Source organism: Cyphomyrmex costatus, unplaced genomic scaffold, assembly GCF_001594065.2.
Source record: "Cyphomyrmex costatus isolate MS0001 unplaced genomic scaffold, Ccosl1.0 scaffold2, whole genome shotgun sequence".
Taxonomy (NCBI): domain Eukaryota; kingdom Metazoa; phylum Arthropoda; class Insecta; order Hymenoptera; family Formicidae; genus Cyphomyrmex; species Cyphomyrmex costatus.
This window is the reverse complement of record NW_017276038.1, coordinates 797,809-819,052: the sequence shown is the minus strand read 5'-3', so window position 1 is coordinate 819,052 and position 21,244 is coordinate 797,809. Positions and strand designations below refer to the sequence as shown.

Below are 21,244 nucleotides of genomic sequence, written 5' to 3'. Positions count from 1 at the left end.
AAAGAAAGTATACGTGCGTATATGTATATAATTAAAAATACTTTTGAGATTAAAATTGTCCCTGAGAAGTATCACGTAGAACGTGTTTGAGCGTATACCTTGTCCCTTGGCAGCAGAACAATTTTCTTGTATTGCATCTCGCGAAACACGAAATGTTCAACGACAACACGTTATTTCGGACGCTGGCTAGAAAATAGTCACCCACGACTCACGTAGAAGGATTGATCGTTAACTCGTTGTGAGCAGAGAGGTACATATGTACTTAGGAGTAGGACTAGCTTGTAGAGGCGGTCTCGAACGTGCGCTCTCATATTTTCCTACGACCCGTTTATTGAAATTGCTTTCCCAGAAGCAGGCTAAACTTAGGCACTAATCGACAGCGTCATCAGCGGCACAATTCAATTTCACCTTATCACAAGCTAGCGAAGTAATTGCTTGGAGTATATAGAGATCATAATTCTCGCGCTCCGAAACGCGAGGCTGGTTATTACACGCATGATTTTAATCCGTCCGGGAAAAGATTTAACATCTATAATGGGTGCGATAGACTCGCTGATGATTATTTATTAATATTAATAGTTGTTTGTCACGAGAACGGAAAATTTACCTCCCTTCATGTTTTCCTATTATTTTATGTACTAAATATTTTATGTACTAAATGTTGAATTTTTAATCGCTTATTAGTAGTATCGATGCTAGAAATTCATCGATCTTCACACAGCATTCATCAACGACACGAGAGTCATAAACGCGCGTCCGAGACGTATTAATCGTCATTCGCACGATGGTTATACATATTGTAATTGCAGATGACGTCATTATTTATGAATCGCGTGTAGAGACGTGCCGTAGGTCACAAAGACAAAGCTGTTCACAAATTGATCGACAAAGATTTTATTTTAAAAAAGTATCGCCCTATTTTTGTTGAAACATTTTCCTTTGCATATATTTTATCTTCTTTTGAATGTTTTATTCTAAGATTACTGAATCTCGATCAAATAAACACTAATAAAATATAAAAATTGGATCATATGTGAATAACACAAATAAGTGAAGGTGCAAAGACTTTATTTCATTAAAGCGAACTTATTAATATTATTATATAAGCACCAAAATTGCTTTAACCGAATAACTTTCTTTACTTCTTTTCACTTATTTGAAATTGAACATTTATGAAAAATTATTTGTAAAAACTTTATCGGAATTAACATTTTTTTAATACAAATCAATATCACATTTTCCGATGTTACCATTAAAAATCTGTTTAATATATTTATGATATAAAAAGTTACATTTCTTTGAACTTCATTTATGTCAAACATCGAGAAATCACTCGTCTATTTGTTTTATGTATTCTCCTATTTTTACTATATGAATTCTCTACGGGGTACTATTTATTGTACGGGAGTCCCGGTTCAACCCTTTATGGATCGACACTCATAAGATTGACTCGTTTGACCACACATTCAGGCGTTCTATTTATTCAACTTGAGTGCCGCGTTTTACTTCCTTCAATCACATTTTCATTTCATTTATCTTATTTCCGTTATATCTCTAAAATTTGCTAAATCTTGACAGAAACTGATAGATTTGTTTGCAATTTAATAAACATATTTCTGTGAACAACACTTTCAATTTCAAATATTTTCATAATTATAAAACTAAATATGTTATTAAAAAGTCTAATCCTCAATATTAATATTTCCAATATACTATGTTAATTATAATTGTATTATAATAATAATCGAAAATGTCATTTGTTGTATGTGAATAATTATTAAATTAAGTCAAAAAAATGAAACTAATACATGTATTTTGTATAATACATGTATTTTGTATAATTGAGTCTTATGTTTTTCTCGCGCATTGTTTTTACTAATATCTGTACCTATATTTTAAAATATAAAATAAATAAAAATTTTGTATTATTCTCTCATTATTTTATATTCCATAAGATATCTTAATTTTTGCAAACGCTCGTTTGCAGAGAGGTGAATTTCGAGTTCAAACACCTCAATTCCATCTATAATCTGATTATGAATTTCCCGTTCCATTGCGCAAATTGAACTTCAAACTGCATAACCCCTATTCCTTTGTAATTCAAAATGCATTCGGGAATTTCACAGAAATGATCGCACATGAAGCGTATATGCAATCACGGAAATCTGACAATGCAGTGTACAGATTACCTTTCTCTGATGACCCTCTATACCCCCCTTTCTTCAATCCTACGCCCGTGAAGACTCTTCCGTGCAGTCTCTTCCGCCTTTTTCCGTTGTCTCTTCTTTGCGTTTGGAATCTCACAGATCAACGGGCATAATAATCACCGAATTGAAGCTGCGTGACCAATCGATATCGCCGAGAAAACCGCACTCGCGCTTTTCCGCGGGTTCGATCGTGATCTCAAGGAGCCGGCCACTTTCTCGCGCGCAAGAAGGATCCTCGTCGCGAGATAACATCGATCGCGAAAGGAAAAAGAAAGAGAGAGAGAAAGAGAGAGAGAGAGAGAAAGCGTGGAACGGGTCCGGAGGGATCTTCTCTCCTTTTCCCTCTCACCACGTGTGCGCCTACGTCTTACGATTCCCTGCACCACGCACGTACCTCGCGAGCGTGCGACCGATCGCGCGCGAGCTTCGAAAAGCAATGCAAGCGCGAGCGACACGCCGGGCTCTCGTTCCTTCCTACGTTCTTACGTCGGACTCCTGGCTCGTGCTCTCTCTCTCTCTCTCTCTCTCTCTCTCTTTTTACCCGTCCCTCTCTCCCTGGGCTTTCCCTGTCCGTTTACCTCGTGGTCTCTCTTTTGCTCTTTCCCTCTCCACCGGACGCATACACTCGTTCACCATCGTTCGTTCTCTTTCTCGTCGCTTCTCTCTTTTGATCTTCGACGCCGACGTTCTCCATCCTTGTCGTACTCCCTCTCTCTGTTACTCTATCGATGAGACACGACTATCCTCGTCCGATAGCCTCTGATCTCCTCGCGTTCGCGTTCGCCTCTTGCTCCTACCGATTACAAATCTTTCGACCTTTTCACTTCTCTTCTTAAATGTTCTCCATCTCTCATGATTCGTCCTTGTCTTCCAATCAATGCCGCTCCGATTGCTCCAGTTTAATTTAATCTGGTCATCTCACGTAGCGGTTTATACGAAGAATGTGGTTATCTGTCGGAAATTGAGTTCGTTAAGCCAAGAAGATATTTTTAGATTTCATTACTTTTTTCTGAAAATAAAAAGAGAATATATCTAAACCATGAAAACTATAAATGATTTTCTTGGAAGACTAAATCAATCTACGTAATATTTTTATTTCTCGCTAAATCGTTTGAATGCATGATTAATTCCATTAATACTTGGTCCGCTCTTTGTAATACATGTGTATACGTTCTGCCTTACTTCCCTTTTGCCTCTCTTTCGTATGGTCGTATTCATAATCGAGACAAGCCCGACGGTATGATTCATGAAGGTCACTTCACTTCTGAGGATGACCTCAAATCATTTCCAATTTCATAGTTCTACGTATTTGCTTGATCAAGCTTTTGACATTTAGGATCTATTTGTCTTCTTCTTAGGCTATATTCTCAAGAGATGCCATTATGAAAGTGCGCATACCTGCCGTACTTTAAGAAGAGCTAAGGAAAAGACGATTTAACGCGAAGGCCACCTTGAAAACTCACTATGCGATTATCTCAGCCTGGCTTAAGGCTTACATCTAAGCTTACTCTAAGTCCTGCCTGTGAATACCGCTTACACTATCGACGTCTACTGCTCTATCTCTCTCGGTCCTCGTACAGTAAGAGCTTTTACCTACCGCACTCTACATCCGTTGCCTAGAGTCACGTCCGCTGGTTTCGAGATCACTTCGAGATCTTCTCGCTACAACAATCGCCACCTTCGATCTTTGCATTCGCTTCTTATCTCTCAGATTCCGTTCTTCATCTTCTATATTATTTTTTTGAGATCGAAACGTTCCTATGCATCTTGCCATTAAACATTCCTCAATTAATTCCTATATCATTAATCGCAATTGAATCTTTTTTTCCTCAGTACACACGTTCTTCTATATCAGTACTCTAGCAACTTTCGCTTCATAATATCGACATAACGGTATTAAAATAAATGACGACGATTATAAATAATTAATTTTCTTTCTTATATACCTTTTATCCTTTTAAATCTTATTATATCAAACATCTTTCTATTTATTTCTCACAATCGCGCACTTTCAACCATTCGCCAATCCTTTTCCAACGTGTGCAGCGATATGCGGTTTCAACCGGTGCTCGGAAAGCACTTCTTTAACACCCACATGCTGATACGAACACATGTGCTCTTACACGAGCAGATTGAGCACTCTCCTATCACGCCATGCGATATTACATATATTGCCGGAGATTGGGTCCGGATACGGCCGTTCAACTAGCATGGGAGCAGGATACTAAACAGCCACTTCCTCTTTCATGTCCATACCGCCTGTAAACAGATCGTTAACGGCGAGGTATCGCATTATTTTAGCAGAGATTCCATCCGTGCGGTCGCAAAAAATTATTGATCATGCGACAGGGATAACATTGTAAGTCTTATCTTATAAGTCATACAAGATAGGCCAAAATGAATAAACTGATTCGAAATTTACGTTTACGGTTTAATTTCTTATTATATTCCACAAGTTGTTATATCATATAACAAAATGTACAATGCACTTACACGGTAATTTAAATATATCTAATTTGTAATTCTATTTAACAAATATTTAAATGCATAATTTATATTTTAGCTAGTAATGTCTAATGCGTATTTCAAGTTTAGTCTTTTATGTATATTTTATATTTATATATATATATAGCAGGTATTATAAATACTTACATATATTAGAAATATTTTATTAGTTATAACTATATGTTCGGATTATTTATTATAACGTTATTAATCATTTATGTAATGTATGTCTATAATGATAGTTATAATTTTCTTTTCTTTGACGTTTACTAAAATTCATTAAAATTTAGTTATCTTTATATTTGATGTCGGTTCTATATTATACACATCAGCAATTCAACTGGCAATGAAAAAAAATGATAATTAATTAGATACGTAATGTAATGGGAAATACTTAGGACAGATTAATATAGAAAATACAAAAAATACAAACGAAGAATCTAATAAATATTATACAAATTCGATTCAACGAGCAACGCATGTACTTAAATTCTCGCGTTTATGTCCTTCTTCTATCACATCGAGAAATTCCATGGTTATCTATGCTAACGGGATACTCTGAGAAACATGTCTCTCTCGTTTTGTATCTTCTTTATATAATACGATTAATGTAAAATAAAATAAAATTCACGATTATTGTATTATAACAAAGAAAGAATTAAATTAAAATCTCATTTTTGCGTAAGTATGTTAAATTTACGTCAAATAATATCATAAAAAGTAATGATAATGTAATTTTAAATATTTTATGGCAAATAACGTTTTATGGTCAATATGAAAGTGAATTACTCTGCCATCATTTTAAATGGAGGAATATTGCATTATCGGCAAGTGTTGCAAAAATATTACATTTAAACTGAATTTCGTTCATAAAATTTTATCTTGCAATATTTATTCTACATATTTTGTATCGTCACTTTGATCTATAATATTTTTCAATTAATATTATTTTATTTATGTTTATTAAACATTAAATAAAATAGTAACATTAATTAAAACGTCACGGTATTAACGCTGTTATTATTTAATAAGCATCGATTAAATTTTATTGTACTCAAGAAAACCCAAAACAGAGATCGAAACATTTACTCTCGAATTTTTAAAGAAATAAAAAATTGTTTACATACCAATAACCTGTGTCGGCTTGTAAAAAAGGCATTCACTAAATTATATTAAATAAAATCTTTGTAAACATTAAAAATTATAATGCAATGCAAAACAGTATTTACAAAATATAAATGTTTTTCAAGATTCTAAAGATTTATATCCGTCTACATAATTTTTTTACATTAAAATATTGCAATCATCATTACAAGTGTAAAATGTATAATAAGCAATGTATTCAGATAACAATTGACATTTTGTTCGTGTTATTAATGCATATAGCGAATTGCAGAAACATACATTATGTTGGTCAGAAATTACCAATCGGACGGTGGCAATTACGAAGGAGATGATCATTGAGAGGATGCTGGCGTACTAATTATTCCCTAACAACTCATGGAGCAATTATCTATTCCGATTACAGGTGAGTGCATCTCGATATCCCGTCGTAGTGAAATTGGGCCACGCCCACGGCGGAACCGGCAAGGCCCGTGCGGAAACAAATCAGGAATTTCTAGATCTCGCTTCGTTGGCAGCTATGGCGAACACTTACTGTACAGCGGAACCTTACATCGACACCAAGTACGACGTGCATGTACAGAAAATCGGGAACAATTACAAAGCTTTCATGTAAGTTGTCCAAGTACTGTAAAATACATACGTATATAACATTTTGTTTAAAAATTAAGCATTCAGGAATATTTAAATTTTGAATAATCATAAACAATATTTTAAAACTCGTTTAAAAAGAATTTAAAGAAATTAAGCATATTTTTTTCCAATTTTTGGGATTAAAATTTTTTCTATTAAGTTTAATTATAATAGTAATAGATAAAAAAATTTAGTTTATTGTGTTTCGCGTAGGTTAAATACAGTAATAATTATTTTTTATTATGCATATATTTTATATAGGCGGAAAAATATAAATGACATAAGAGCATAACATTCTGAATTTGAAAAATTAAGCATTCGAAAGAATGTTAATCATACAAAATATAATATTTTAAAACTCTTTATAAAAAGTTTTTTTAATTAGCGTTTTTCTTCCAATTTTTTAAAATTAAATTTTTTATCAATTTTCATTAATAATAATAATTACAAGGAGTTTAGCTGAATTGTTTGATACATTAAGTAACTGCAGTAATAATTGTTCTTTATAATACGCATATATCTTTTATAGGCGGAAAAGCATAAGCGGTAACTGGAAATCGAACACCGGATCGGCTATGCTAGAACAGCTCTCCGTGAGCGAACGACATCGCACATGGGTCGATCACGTGGCACAATTATTCGGAGGATTGGATATCTGTGCGATTGAACTGCTGGTGGGCAAGGACGGTCGGGAGCATATTATCGAGGTCAACGACAGCGCGTTATCCTTAATGGGTGACTCTCAGGAAGAGGATCGACGTCACATCGCTGAATTGGTTACCGCAAAGATGCAGGTGCGTGGCAATCGTGAACAATTAAGTAATTCGGGATCGATTTATCAATTAAAATATCTTCAGGTTTACTGTCGACCTCCGAGTATGTTGACGAAAACGGCCTCGCGGGGTTCGATGTCGGGTTCTAGTCAGGTGGGTAGTCCGGTAGAAGATCGAACTGCACCTCCAACCGCACCCTTGGGATCCCACGGAAGTATGGGCTCTATGGGTAGTATAGGAAGCTTAGGTTCCGTGGCTTCCACTGCACCGATAACTGGCGACGTCACTACCTCGGACAGTCATCATCAGTTGCAGCGACGCGATTCTCAAGGTATGCGCATATCTTTTTGCTAGAGCTTTAGATATTAATGAGGGTAGCGCATTTCTTTTATCCGAGCAAATGCCGATAATTGAATTATCTTATTGACTGCCTTCCCTTTTCAACCATAACTTTTTGCTTAAATGGTTTATCATTCAATAAGCGCTCAATGATTCTTTATAATATAATTGATTTCTACACTTAGTCCAGTATATTTATAGCTAGTTCTTATTTTAAAATTGTCTTAAGTAATATTTTAGAACGCTAACGGCTTTGTGATTGATTTATATCTTAAGATTGTATTTAAAATAGTTTTAAATATAAGAACTTATAAATATATCGAACTTGATTAGATAAAAAATACTAGATCGTATTAGGTAAAACATGGGGATTCTTTGTTTTATTTTTACGAATATCCAGAGTTTTATTTTTTTCTTCTCGGAAATAAAATGAATGTAATGTTTGAATGTAGAATAAAATTCAGCATTATTAGATAACGAATTTAGAACTAGTTATGAGTTGATTATATCATAATTACACAAAGGAAATTTATGTCATAATAAAATTTAATTAATTTAAAATATAAAATTTTCAAAAATTGCGCATTCGCGTTCATTCTACTTTTGAGAGAGAAGTGAAATAAAAGCAAAATTCTCAAAGATGAATATTATTATAGACTATTAGTATAAAGATTTGGACAACTGGAATACCCCTTATTTTAATTTTTAAAATAAAAGATAATAGAATGTTTATTTTACTATCTTTAACCGGAAATACAATTCTGTGAAATAATCTTATATCAATTAATTAATTGGAAACTATTTATTTTCTTTTTATATTTCTATCAATATCTATAAATTTCAATATTCCTTATTCTCTATTGAGAATGCCATTTTATAATACTTTTCACAGCACATTGATTGCGTTCAATAGAAACAAATTTTGCAACTGTTATAAGATTCTTTAACATGATTGATTCATGCCCCTAATTCCTCACTAAATCTACATGTATAAACTAATGGTACCAAAAAGTCTTCTAACAGTTGCAAAATTGTTTTTTCTGCTGAAGGTAATCATTGTTTGGTATAACATTCTCTATTTTCGATTCTCATAGCTTCTCAATCAAGTACGGTAAGCAGCGCGCCTTCAGTCGGCCGACGTACTGAAGAACCACCACCATCTAGGGTGCCGTTCCATCGACAAGGTAGCCAGTCGCAGGCTCCGGGTGAAGATACTGAAGACACAATGAAGAATCTGCGAAAGACTTTTGCCGGTATTTTTGGCGACATGTAGACCACAAGATATGGCCGACGTAGCGAGAGTGTAGACGTCGGGCACTCTCGCGATGAGGTAGCTAATGATAATAGGTCGGCAACAATAACACGAACTCATGAACTTCTCCGACGATCCCTAAGCATGTTCCACGAATAAAGCGGCATCACACTCGACGCGCCGATTATGCGAAAGTTGACGAGGAGCATGTAAATATCTATATATTTGCAGATTGTCGTAGGAAACTCGCGAGACTGCATGCCACGCGAAGTGCACTAATTATTTAAATTTAACCGAAGGTTATGGTAAAATAAAAGCTCTTATTTTACCTTTTAATTAAAGCGTTAAAAGTACGTAAATCCAAATCATATGGTTTAAGGTGCCAAAGCAACTCTCTTATTTGCTTTAAATTTCCTTGAAACTTCGACTTGAATTTGATCTACTCGCACTTTTAGCGCTTTAATTATAAATGTCAATCAAGCCAAGTGAGGTAATGATTAATGAAATAAGCTGGTAATGATTATTGCGTGTGTGTTTTAGGGGAAAAAACCAAAAGAGATTAAAATGTTCTCTTTCAACAATTTAATAAGCTAACGCACTGTAGTGAGGTAGGTTCTGTATAGCGAAAGAATCATGATCATATGTATGTATACAGCATTGAAGAGTATAAAGTAGGCTCTATATAATCCATATACACTGACGAGTTAAAAGCAGGCAAGTTCAATTGAAGAAAATGACACCTCATTTAATATCAGTTTGATGTCAGTTGAATTACTACCGCGATATTTAGCAAAACTATTTACGTCAACTATAAGCGTGCTTACTCACTATAAAGACAGGAATCGCTCCGTAGGCCCCTGGCATCTCCTCAACCGGTTTTACTTCGAGCACCCACTTTTAGGCTTAACGTTCGGATCGTCGTGTGTCATATTGTCATTAAGGGAAAAGGCATTGCGAGATAGAAATTAAGGCAGGTAATGGGCGTCTTTTGGGCGATCTCGCAGTGTTTGTAAAAATATTCGTACGCCTATGTCATTCGAGATAATCGAAGACGACAAAAAAAAGAGGAGATTCGGGCATTATTCTGAACATTTTGGCTAACCGAGACTGCAAGCGGTCGTTTGGTTTCATCGAGGATTACAAGTTGCAAGAATGTATGTGTAGTTGTCTCTATTATTAAGCGCACAAGTAGTTTTTAAGATATCCTGGGATGGGCGAAGTTTTTCAAAATCGCGAAACATCAAATTTTTCCAGATCAAATCTAAATCCGTGAAATTTTAATCCGATTACGCGTCATTGAATCGATTCGCGGCACGTTAATAAATTTTCCAACGAGAATATCTTGCGTGTAGATTTCCCGATGATGATAAAAATTTATCGCGCATCCCGAGAGTGGCGACATTTTCTTTTCCTAAATTTTCACACGTCGCGGGTTGTCAGTATAGCTGCACAGGGCGACCACGCCGTCGGTGGAAAATTTATGAAAATTTAGTGGCTGAGTTTTAGCATTAAGAAATCATATGGATCTTTTAGCAGCAGGAACAAAAATGAATGGTCAAATTGATCGAAAATCTGGCATGCGAATCGTACAACGCGGGACGGAATAATCCCGATACATAGATCTGCAAATATATACATATGTGCTAACAGGCTGAATGCGTAGTACCGGAAGAGATATACCAATTAAATGTAACTAAAACTACATGAAGCACAGCACGAAGAAACAGTTTTCATCGAATGGTCGCAGATTTAACTTAATAAAATAAGACTAAAAAAGAGATCAGGAGACAATCGACCGTGGTTTCAGCTCTGAAAACAGGACGGATCAATATTACGCATTTATTATTGCGAATTTAAATTCTGCTGACTAAAGCAGTTACCAAATGTGATAAAACATTCGAGAAATATTAATATATAATCAGTTGATAGAGATAAAAAGAAAGACTTAAATGACTGACGAGGAGAGCGATTTATTTGAAAGTATAATTTTATTTGAAGCGCTGACGATATAATTTGATCAAATAAAATGATATTAAAATAAATTTAAAATTGTGTTACAAACAAGAAAGTAAATATACGCTATTAATACAAACAAATAAAATAACTAAGATCTCTAAGCAAATCTCTGGGTTTTAATTTTTCTAAATTAGATGGATTTTTTGTCTTGTCTTCGGGAAAAGTCAAAACCCAATTTGGGTAGCGCTATCAATTTTTTACATAATATTTTCAGCGCTTCATTTAGAAATCTCTATGTAACAACAGAAATCTGTCATTATACGATTTCGTATCTCTTTCGCGGTTTTCTAACTGCATAAGTAATAAATAACTAACAGTTTAATTTTCATGTGCCTTGACACTGAAGTGTCCTTCGTATCACGTTTTTCGCGATATCAGGAAACAATTGAAAAATATAGTAAATAAAAATAATTTTCGGAAGACGTAAGTTATGACGACATTGGTAAATTTTTGCGACGAACGAAATGAAGTAGATATTTTGAGCAGACATTGCACTTTACCAAGTGATACTTTTGATCGTTTATACTTTTTATAAAGCTCGATCTCATTACATATGTATATTCGGTAAAACACGCTGTTTCTTCACTGATGATCACTGCGGCGGAGAAATGTGCGCACCGTCTGAGCTTTCATTCATTATATGAATGCAGTATCGAGATAAAAGAATAAGTTACGTATAAAAGTAAGTTTTTGTATATATCATAATTTCCGTCGAAATAATTGCAATCTTAACGAGTTTCAATTCTCCAATAGTTGCTTTCCATTTCACACAAATATCGTTCTATCTTTGTTACTCATGGAGTACCAAGAAAGATAAGATGATGTTTGTATCGATTTGTGACATTAAATAAAAAGTATTCAACGATAGATTGTCTTCCATACAAACTGAATATTTTTAACAGCGGATCTTATGCAAGTAAAACAGATGTCTTAGTCCCTAACTTTCTTCTTTCAAACAATTTTTGACGTAGTTAATATTTCTATATATCTAATTGCATCCTTGAAAATATCTAAATATAATTCATACATTAGAATTCTCTTTTTCATCATTTTTTTTGCACTGGAAAAATTATTTCGTATTAGCGAGTCTCGTGATTAGGAAAACAAATTGCGCAATTAAACGTCAAACAAGAACGCAAAGATTTACATGAAAGATTTAACAGTTTGACGCACACGAAACAGATCTCGAATTCCATTTTCAGAGCTGACGCCACGGTACGGAGAAGAGCAATCAAACAATCATAATCACGTCACTGCGCGGAGATTAATCGATCAGCACTAGATGCGTAGACGCGGTTACAGGTTGAAGAATATCTCAGGGGTGCGAGTTTAGGCATTAGATAAAGTAGGGAATTAGAAGCAGCAACGCGTGATTGTGCAAGTCTAGTCAAATCACTGACGCCGATTGCCATCGGCAGAATGGATAGATTTAGGGTTTGTTTGTTCGGAGAAATCCTTGTAACTGTGATCTTCGGGATTGTCTGTAAGAAGGAAAATTTTGCGTCCGTATCTTGTTCGACTGATCGCTTTTCTTAGTAAATTTTTATATATGTAATAAATAAGTTTATTCTTTTTTCTGAATGGGGTTTTCTGATTTTTGAAAAGCTTGTTTCAGAACTTTACAAATTCTTGAAAACAATTCTTAAAGACTTGTCGGATACTATACCACTATTTGAACATCAAGTCTTGTGTAAAGTTTAGAAAACACATAGCAATTATGTGATATATTTTTCTAAAAGTGAAAATATATTAAATTAATTTAAAGCAACACTCTTCTTGTTTGCAATATATCATTCGATATCTCGCTTAAAATATAAACGAAGCTGTTAGTTCAGTCCGCAACTGTCGCAAGACGATCGTTTGAACAATCGCAATGTTAAGATTGATTAAATAGCGATACAGCATCGGGCATTTCGTTACTTGTTGTTAGATTACAACTTATAGATGCATTATACGGTGACACGTTTAGTTATAGTGACCGTGTGGTGTCGTGAGCAGCAGTATATTAATTTTCGTTTCAAATGCACCGATTGCACTGTAGTTCGAGTAATAATGCACCAGCAATATTCATAGATTAGCACGGTAATCATATTGATAATTTTCAATTCTCTAAAATATTTCTCGTGTGGGGTAGTGTATGCGTAACTACATCATATAATCTTTGTGAATATCACAACTATCTTTGTGAATATCCCAAATTTATAAACGACGAACGATTGATTAAACTATTATTAAATGTTCATATAACGCAGATAGTGAACAATTTACGGACAGTTTATCTCCGCAAATTGTTCGCAACTGTAAGGCGCAGTCTCCGTTCAAGAGCTGCGCACTATGATGCACGCGACACGTAGCACTAAGCCATCTTTGTGAATATCACAACCATCGTTGTGAATATCACAAATTTATAAACGTTAGACATCAATCAAACTATTAGATTAAATGTCCATATAACGCAGATAGTGAACAATTTGCGGACAATTTATCTCCGCAAATTGTTCGCAACTGTAAGGCAGTCTCCGTTCAAGAGCTGCATGCATATGCTACGATTTTATTAGTATCAAGTCTCCTCATATTCTCGCAGATTATCTTTCGATTATCGCGAGAGAATAGTGCAATAGCACGGTGAGGAAAGTAGTTATAATAATAGAAAAAATAATAGTAGATATTTTTAGTGCTAAAAAAATTGAAATAGACTCAATAATGAAAATATCGCATAAAGACACCATTTCACTTCACGTAAACGTAAAATCGATCTCATTAATCTCGCGCCATAATACAATATATATGTATGTATATATACAGCATGCATACTTCATATAAAATCGCCTTGAAGAAAATTCACTGTAATTTTTATTTCTAACCGTTCAGAAATGACATTTAGCTATGTACTTTTGACGTCATTTCTGCAGGCATCGTAAAATATAATAATTATGTCGGATAATTAATATTATCTCTAATATTATAATTATGTCGGAAGTTGATAAATAACGCGAGATTCTTCGTACAACTTCTGAGATTCATAATAATACAGTTACAAACAGTAATTCGTATTGTAAGGTAATGTTATACGAGGTCTACAGTAGAAATTATAGCGGTCGTAAGGTCTTAAGTCATAGAAAATAAACTAGGTAATCATAGTTGATTATTTTTCTCATATTTAACTATGACTGATAAATTTTCTACGATTTCAGACAGATACGAATTTCATTGTAGATCTCGCATTAGGTTATATGTAGCACTAAGCCATTATATTTGTAAATATCATATTTGTGAATATCACAAATATATAAACCTCAAGAGACATTAAAATAAACTATTAGATTAAATGTTCATATAACGCAGATAGTGAGCAATTTACGGACAGTTTATCTCCGCAAATTGTTCGCAACTGTAAGGCGCAGTCTCCGTTCAAGAGCTGCGCGACAATGACGAGCATAGTAGCACTAAGCCATCTTTGTGAATATCACAACCATCGTTGTGAATATCACAAATTTATAAAAGTTATATGTCAAACAAACTATTAGATTAAATCATTAAATGTTCATATAACGCAGATAGTGAACAATTTGCGGACAATTTATCTTCGCAAATTGTTTGCAACTGTAAGGCAGTCTCTGTTCAAGAGCTGCGGAAGTATAAATGCGAATTAATATTAAGTTTCCTTATATTCTCGCCGATTATCTTTCCATTATCGCGAGAGAATAGTGCAATAGCACAGTGAGGAAAGTAGTTATAATAATAGAAAATAGTAGTAGATATTTTTAGTGCTAAAAAAATTAAAATAGATTCAATAATGAAAATATTGCATAAAGACACCATCTCACTTCACGTAAACGTAAAATCGATCTCATTAATCTCGCGCCATAATACAATATATATGTATGTATATATACAGCATGCATACTTCATATAAAATCGCCTTGAAGAAAATTCACTGTAATTTTTATTTCTAATCGTTCAGAAATGACATTTAGCTATGTATTTTTGACGTTTATTTCTGCATCGTAAAATATAATAATTATGTGTCGGATAATTAATATTATCTCTAATCAGGAGACGCGGTACTGTCTCCGGCCATGTGCAAAAACTGAGATTATAATTATGTCGGAAGTTGATAAATAACGCAAGATTCTTTGTGTAACTTCTGAAATTTATAATAATAATAGAGTTACAAGCAGTAATTCGTATTGTAAGGTAATGTTATACGAGGTCTACACGAGAAATTATAGCGGTCGTAGGGTCTTAAATCATAGAAAATAAACTAGGTAATCATAGTCGATTATTCTTCTCATATTTAACTATGACTGATAAATTTTCTACGATTTTAGACAGCTACGAATTCCATTGTAGACCTCGCATTAGGTTATGTAGCACTAAGCCATCATATGTGAATATCACAAATATACAAAAAAAATGAAAAGTCTGCAATTACTCTATTATAATAGATTTAATGTCCATATAACGCAGATAGTGAACAATTTGCGGACAGTTTATCTCCGTAAATTGTTACAACTGTGCATGAGGCAGTCTCCGTTCAAGAGCTGCATGCATATGGTTCATTAATTAGTATCAAGAAAATAGAAAATAGTAGTAGATATTTTTAGTGCTAAAAAATTGAAATAGACTCAATAAAAATATTTATTTAAAGGGTGTATTTATAAATTATAATTATATTGGAAGTTGATAGATAACGCGAGATTCTTCGTGCAACTTCTGAGATTTATAATAATACAGTTACAAACAATAATTCGTATTGTAAGGTATAATGTTATACGAGGTCTACAGTAGAAATTATAGCGGTCGTAGGGTCTTAAGTCATAGAAAATAAACTAGGTAATCATAGTCGATTATTCTTCTTATATTTAACTATGAATGATAAATTTTCTACGATTTCAGACAGCTACGAATTCCATTGTAGATCTCGCATTAGGTTATGTAGCACTAAGCCATCATATTTGTGAATATCATATTTGTGAATATCACAAATATATAAAGTTTATGAAGCACTTAAACTATTAGATTTAATGTCCATACAACACAGATAGTGAACAATTTGCGGACAGTTTATCTCCGCAAATTGTTTGCAACTGTGAGGCAGTCTCCGTTCAAGAGCTGCATGCATACGGTACGATTTTATTAGTATCAAGTCTCCTCATATTCTCGCAGATTATCTTTCAGTTTTCGCGAGAGAATAGTGCAATAGCACAGTGAGGAAAGTAGTTATAATAATAGAAAATAGTAGTAGATATTTTTAGTGCTAAAAAAATTGAAATAGTCTCAATAAAAATATTTATTCAAAGGGTGTATTTATAAATTATAATTATGTCGGAAGTTAATAAATAACGCAAAATTCTTCGTGCAACTTCTGAGATTTATAATAATACAGTTACAAACAGTAATTCGTATTGTAAGCTGATGTTATACGAGGTCTACAGTAGAAATTTTATAGCGGTCGTAGGGTGTTAAGTCATAGAAAACTAGATAATCATAGTCGATTATTCTTCTCATATTTAACTATGACTGATAAATTTTCTACGATTTCAGACAGCTACGAATTCCATTGTAGACCTCGCATTAGGTTATGTAGCACTAAGCCCTCATATTTGTGAATATCACAAATATATAAACGCCAGAGAACATGAAAAGCTATTAGATTAAATGTCCACATATAACGCAGATAGTGAACAATTTGCGGACAGTTTATCTCCGCAAATTGTTCGCAACTGTAAGGCAGTCTCCGTTCAAGAGCTGCGTGCGTATGGCTCATATATTAACATTAAGTCTCCTCATATTCTCGCAGATTATCTTTCGATTATCGCGAGAGAATAGTGCTATAGCACAGTGAGGAAAGTAGTTATAATAATAGAAAATAGTAGTAGATATTTTTAGTGCTAAAAAAATTGAAATAGTCTCGATAAAAATATTTATTTAAAGGGTGTATTTATAAATTATAATTATGTCGGAAGTTGATAAATAACGCGAGATTCTTCTTGCAACTTCTGAGAGTTTTAATAATACAGTTACAAACAGTAATTCGTATTGTAAGGTAATGTTATACGAGGTCTATAGTAGAAATTATAGCGGTCGTAGGGTCTTAAGTCATAGAAAACTAGGTAATCACAGTCGATTATTCTTCTCATATTTAACTATGACTGATAAATTTTCTACGATTTCAGACAGCTACGAATTCCATTGTAGACCTCGCATTAGGTTATGTAGCACTAAGCCATCATATTTGTGAATATCACAAGTATATTATGTTTACAAGTTACATCAACATTAGATTTAATGTCCATATAACGCAGATAGTGAACAATTTGCAGACAGTTTATCTCCGCAAATTGTTCGCAACTGTGCATGAGGCAGTCTCCGTTCAAGAGCTCCATGCATATGGTTCATTAATTAGTATCAAGAAAATAAAAAATAGTAGTAGATATTTTTAGTGCTAAAAAAATTGAAATAGATTCAATAAAAATATTTATTTAAAGGGTATATTTATAAAAATATACTATTTGAAATAAATGTATTTTTTATAGTATATACATATAAGAAAGGAAATAGTATTTAATGTTTATATTTACATTTACTTCGAATATACCATATAAGTTCTTTATATCGGAATACGATATATATCATAGACATATCAATTTCTCTATCTTCTATTGCTTCTTTACTTTTTCTGTCTTGTACTTTAAAGAAGAAGAAAATATTAAATAAACAATAAAAAGAAGAAAAACTTATGTTTATCCATAATATATCGAAATATGAAAAATATCTTATTCCAAATTAATGTAAATATAAATATTAAGTAGTATTTACTTTTTATATGTACTATACGAAAAACTTATTTAAAATAGTATTTTTCTTTTTTTTCTTATGTTAGGCCTGTGTTACACCTCCCTCATATGCTTGTGGTGTGCACGCTGGTTATTCAATTGCCACAAGCATATGAGACCTGCAGTTTTAATGCCGGTTGCGAACGACGGATTTTGCAAGAGGTGTTTCTGTGGGCAAGAACACTCTCGGAAGGTTGTCGGCCTTTTCCGAGAAGACAAGAGCATAAATATTTTGGTTCCTACCAGGGATCGAACCCGGGACCTCTGGCATGACAGACCAGTTCGTTGTCTGCCATGCTACACTCAAAGTATTGTTCATAGACACATTTTTTTAAATACATATTTCTGAACCAATTTTCTCTAGCACTGGTAATAAGTTACAAATTCGCGCATGTTTTACGACCTTAAATTACATAACTTACTCGCACACACACACACACACATACACAGTTACATCTTTCACTATTTTGACCATTTGTCATTGTACATCGAAGAAAAATGTCTTATGTAGTACATGGTCTCGATTATATCAGCGGTATCGATTATATTATTAAACTGTTCTTCCTTTTCTTTCATTTATTTAAAACCGCAGTAGTAGCATGGAGTCGTTACAATCCTAATATTTTCCCGTTCGCCTTTACAGTAGAATGGTTAAACGTATTGGATCTATACAGATTATTATGAATTAAAACATATACGATGTCTTAATAATAAAAATATGTACTAATTCTTAAGATAATTCTTATAATGTTAGGTAGAAAGCTACTTGTGGCAATTTAATTAACTTTACTTTTAAATGACGTTTGTGATAACAGCTCTTATAATAGATATTACAATCTATGTAACTACTTCGTAATTAATAATAATCAATCGGATTCTTATATATCGAACACGTAAAATTTTCGATATAGAAGATAGAGAGTTTATGCCGCCTTCTTACATTTTGTTTATTTTACAGAATGTGTTCGATAAACGTTAATTGTAGCCACAAAGAACACAAAATTTTTAAACTTTATAGTAATTAGCAACGAGAATAGCAGAAGCGCATTTCAGTTGTATATCTTCACTTTACATTTAAGTTGTGGTGGGACAATAGGAATGCATTATTGATTTATCCTTGATTACACGACGGCTCGCTATTGATAATACTCAATATGTATTTCTATTATTTCTAAGTATTATCTCTTTCCTCTAAGAGGGAACTTTGACAAAAGAAAATAATTACTATTAGTCTCCCAGTATTCTCGATGATTATTCTTTGATTATCGCGACAGGGTAGTGCAATAAGCACGATGGGGAAAATAGTTAAAAAATACATAAGGACATAATTTGAAATAAGTATTTTGCATAGACGTATAAAAAGAACACACACACACACACACACAAATATAGTAGTATTTGACATTTATATTTACTTCTACTTAAAATAAAATATTTATTCTACATTTTGACATATTATAGATAAATATAAACTTTATATATATATAAATTTTTTTTTATTATCACTATTTTCTATTTTGTATGTACTAAAAAATAGAAAATAGTAAATAAATAACAAAAAAATAGTAAACTTATTTATCTTAGATATATCAAAATATAAAATAAATATTTTTTTCCATGTACACGTAAACATCAATGTTAAATGGTTTTTTGCTTTTTTACATATACTACAAAATATTTCACATTCAAATATTTTCTTTTTAAATATATCCTTTAACTTTTGTGTCCACGGTTTAAAGAACGTATCTAAAAAAAAAATATTATTTGAATGTGAAATATTTTGTAGTATTATACATATGTAAAGACCATTTAACATTAATGTTAATTTCAGATCGAGAGATGCATAGTCAATCAACAAGTAATTTTTATAGAAAAATGGCAAATTGATTGGTTATATATTTCTGGATCCAGAAACTTAAATTGAGTTCTAGCATGGACAGGGCTTTAGATAAATATTTCTATTTAATAAAATTTATTAAATCTATTTCAATTTTTGTGAATAAATTTTATACATGTTTCACGCTTTCCAATTAACATTCAGACATATAAGTATGTATCAAGTTTTAAAAAGCAACTATATCATGCACTTTCCTAAAAAAAAAGAAAAATGCAGTTTTTTTGAAAAATATTTCAGACAAAAGTAACGCCAGGGTCAAATCAATGGTACCTTCTTATGTTCCTCTCTGAACCATAAAGCTTCCACATATATTTTATATCCTCACTGTATTTTCCGAGCATTCATCACTGTACATCGAGGAGAAATCTTTTTTGTACATATCAATTTGATCGCTGAGTACTCCTTTACCTTTTTCTTCCGCTTTAGATGAACAGTAGTTGCGTAGGATTATTCTTACAAATTTTGTCTTCAACTTTTTCCTTCCAATAACGATAATACAATAATTACATAGATATATTAAATCTATACGTGTTTATTACGAGTCGCATTAACCTCTTAAAATTAACAAAAATGTTTCTGTTAATTATCTGCTTACTATTAAGATCGTTCTTATAATGTTAGTTAAAAAGTTACATATAGTAACTAATTTTACTTCAAATAATATTTGTGAAAAATTCTCATAATGTCACACACAAGATTCTATGCAACTATTGTGCAACTAATAATAAGCGATTGAATTATTACATTACGAAAACATTTTGAATACACGAAAATCTCTATATATAAAATAGAAAAATTATGTTACAATTTGTATGTAGCTATTTTATAGAATGTGCTCGATAAATGTTAATTGTGGCTGCACAAAACATCATAATTTTTAATTTTATAAACATTTACAACGAAAACAATAAGAAGTGCTTTTCAACGGTATATATCTTTGTTTCGCATGTACGCATTATCCAGATTTGTCGTCGATTACACAAAAGACAAATCGTTTCTTAATATTAAATGCGTATTTTTGTATGTTTACCGAATTTAATGTTTTAAATTAGTAATCAGCATAATATTATATTTATCATTATAAATATAACGAGTTTTTTGTATAATAGTAAATATTATGCATAATATTATATTTATCATTAGAAATATAACGCAGACAGCAAACAATTTGCGAACAGTTTAACATCGCAAATTGTTCGCAACTGCACGACAGTATTCCCTTTTTCAAGAGGGAACTGAATATCAGAATCCAAATATAAGTAAGTCTCCTCATATTCTCGCCGATTATCCTTCGATTATCGCGAGAGGATAGTGCAACAGCACGGAGGAAAATAGTTATAATAGAAAAAAGTAGTAGATATTTTTAGTGCTAAGAAAATTGAAACAGATTTAGTAGAAATATTTACTTAAAGGATGCATTTATAAAAATATACTATTTGAAATAAGTATTTTATAAAATATATACATATAAAAAAGCAAATAGTATTTGACGTTTATGTTTACATTTATTTCAAATATCTAAGATCTTTATACTGTTATTTCGATCATTAATATATGTATAAGTTTTTTTATTTTCTATTATTTACTTTATTGTATTACACTTCTAAGAAATAGAAAGTAGTAAATAAACAAACATTATATAGAAAAAAGAAAACTTGTTT

General features: G+C 32.5%; 2 protein-coding genes across 2 annotated transcripts in view; one reads left to right on the top strand and one right to left on the bottom strand.

Moving 5' to 3' along the window:
* The window catches only part of Timp (Tissue inhibitor of metalloproteases), a 28,983-nt gene extending 26,360 nt beyond the window's left edge, over positions 1 to 2,623 (bottom strand). The window contains exon 1 of the mRNA XM_018538900.1: positions 2,190 to 2,623. The gene's annotated coding sequence lies outside the window, so the exon portion shown is untranslated. The remainder of the gene's footprint in view (positions 1 to 2,189) is intronic.
* Syn (synapsin) overlaps positions 1 to 8,852 on the top strand; it is a 37,818-nt gene extending 28,966 nt beyond the window's left edge. Inside the window, exons 5-8 of the mRNA XM_018538898.1 lie at positions 6,241 to 6,446; positions 6,997 to 7,261; positions 7,325 to 7,571; positions 8,674 to 8,852. Of these exons, the coding sequence (XP_018394400.1) occupies positions 6,241 to 6,446; positions 6,997 to 7,261; positions 7,325 to 7,571; positions 8,674 to 8,852 (897 nt within the window). The remainder of the gene's footprint in view (positions 1 to 6,240; positions 6,447 to 6,996; positions 7,262 to 7,324; positions 7,572 to 8,673) is intronic.
* The last annotated feature ends 12,392 nt before the right edge of the window (positions 8,853 to 21,244 follow it).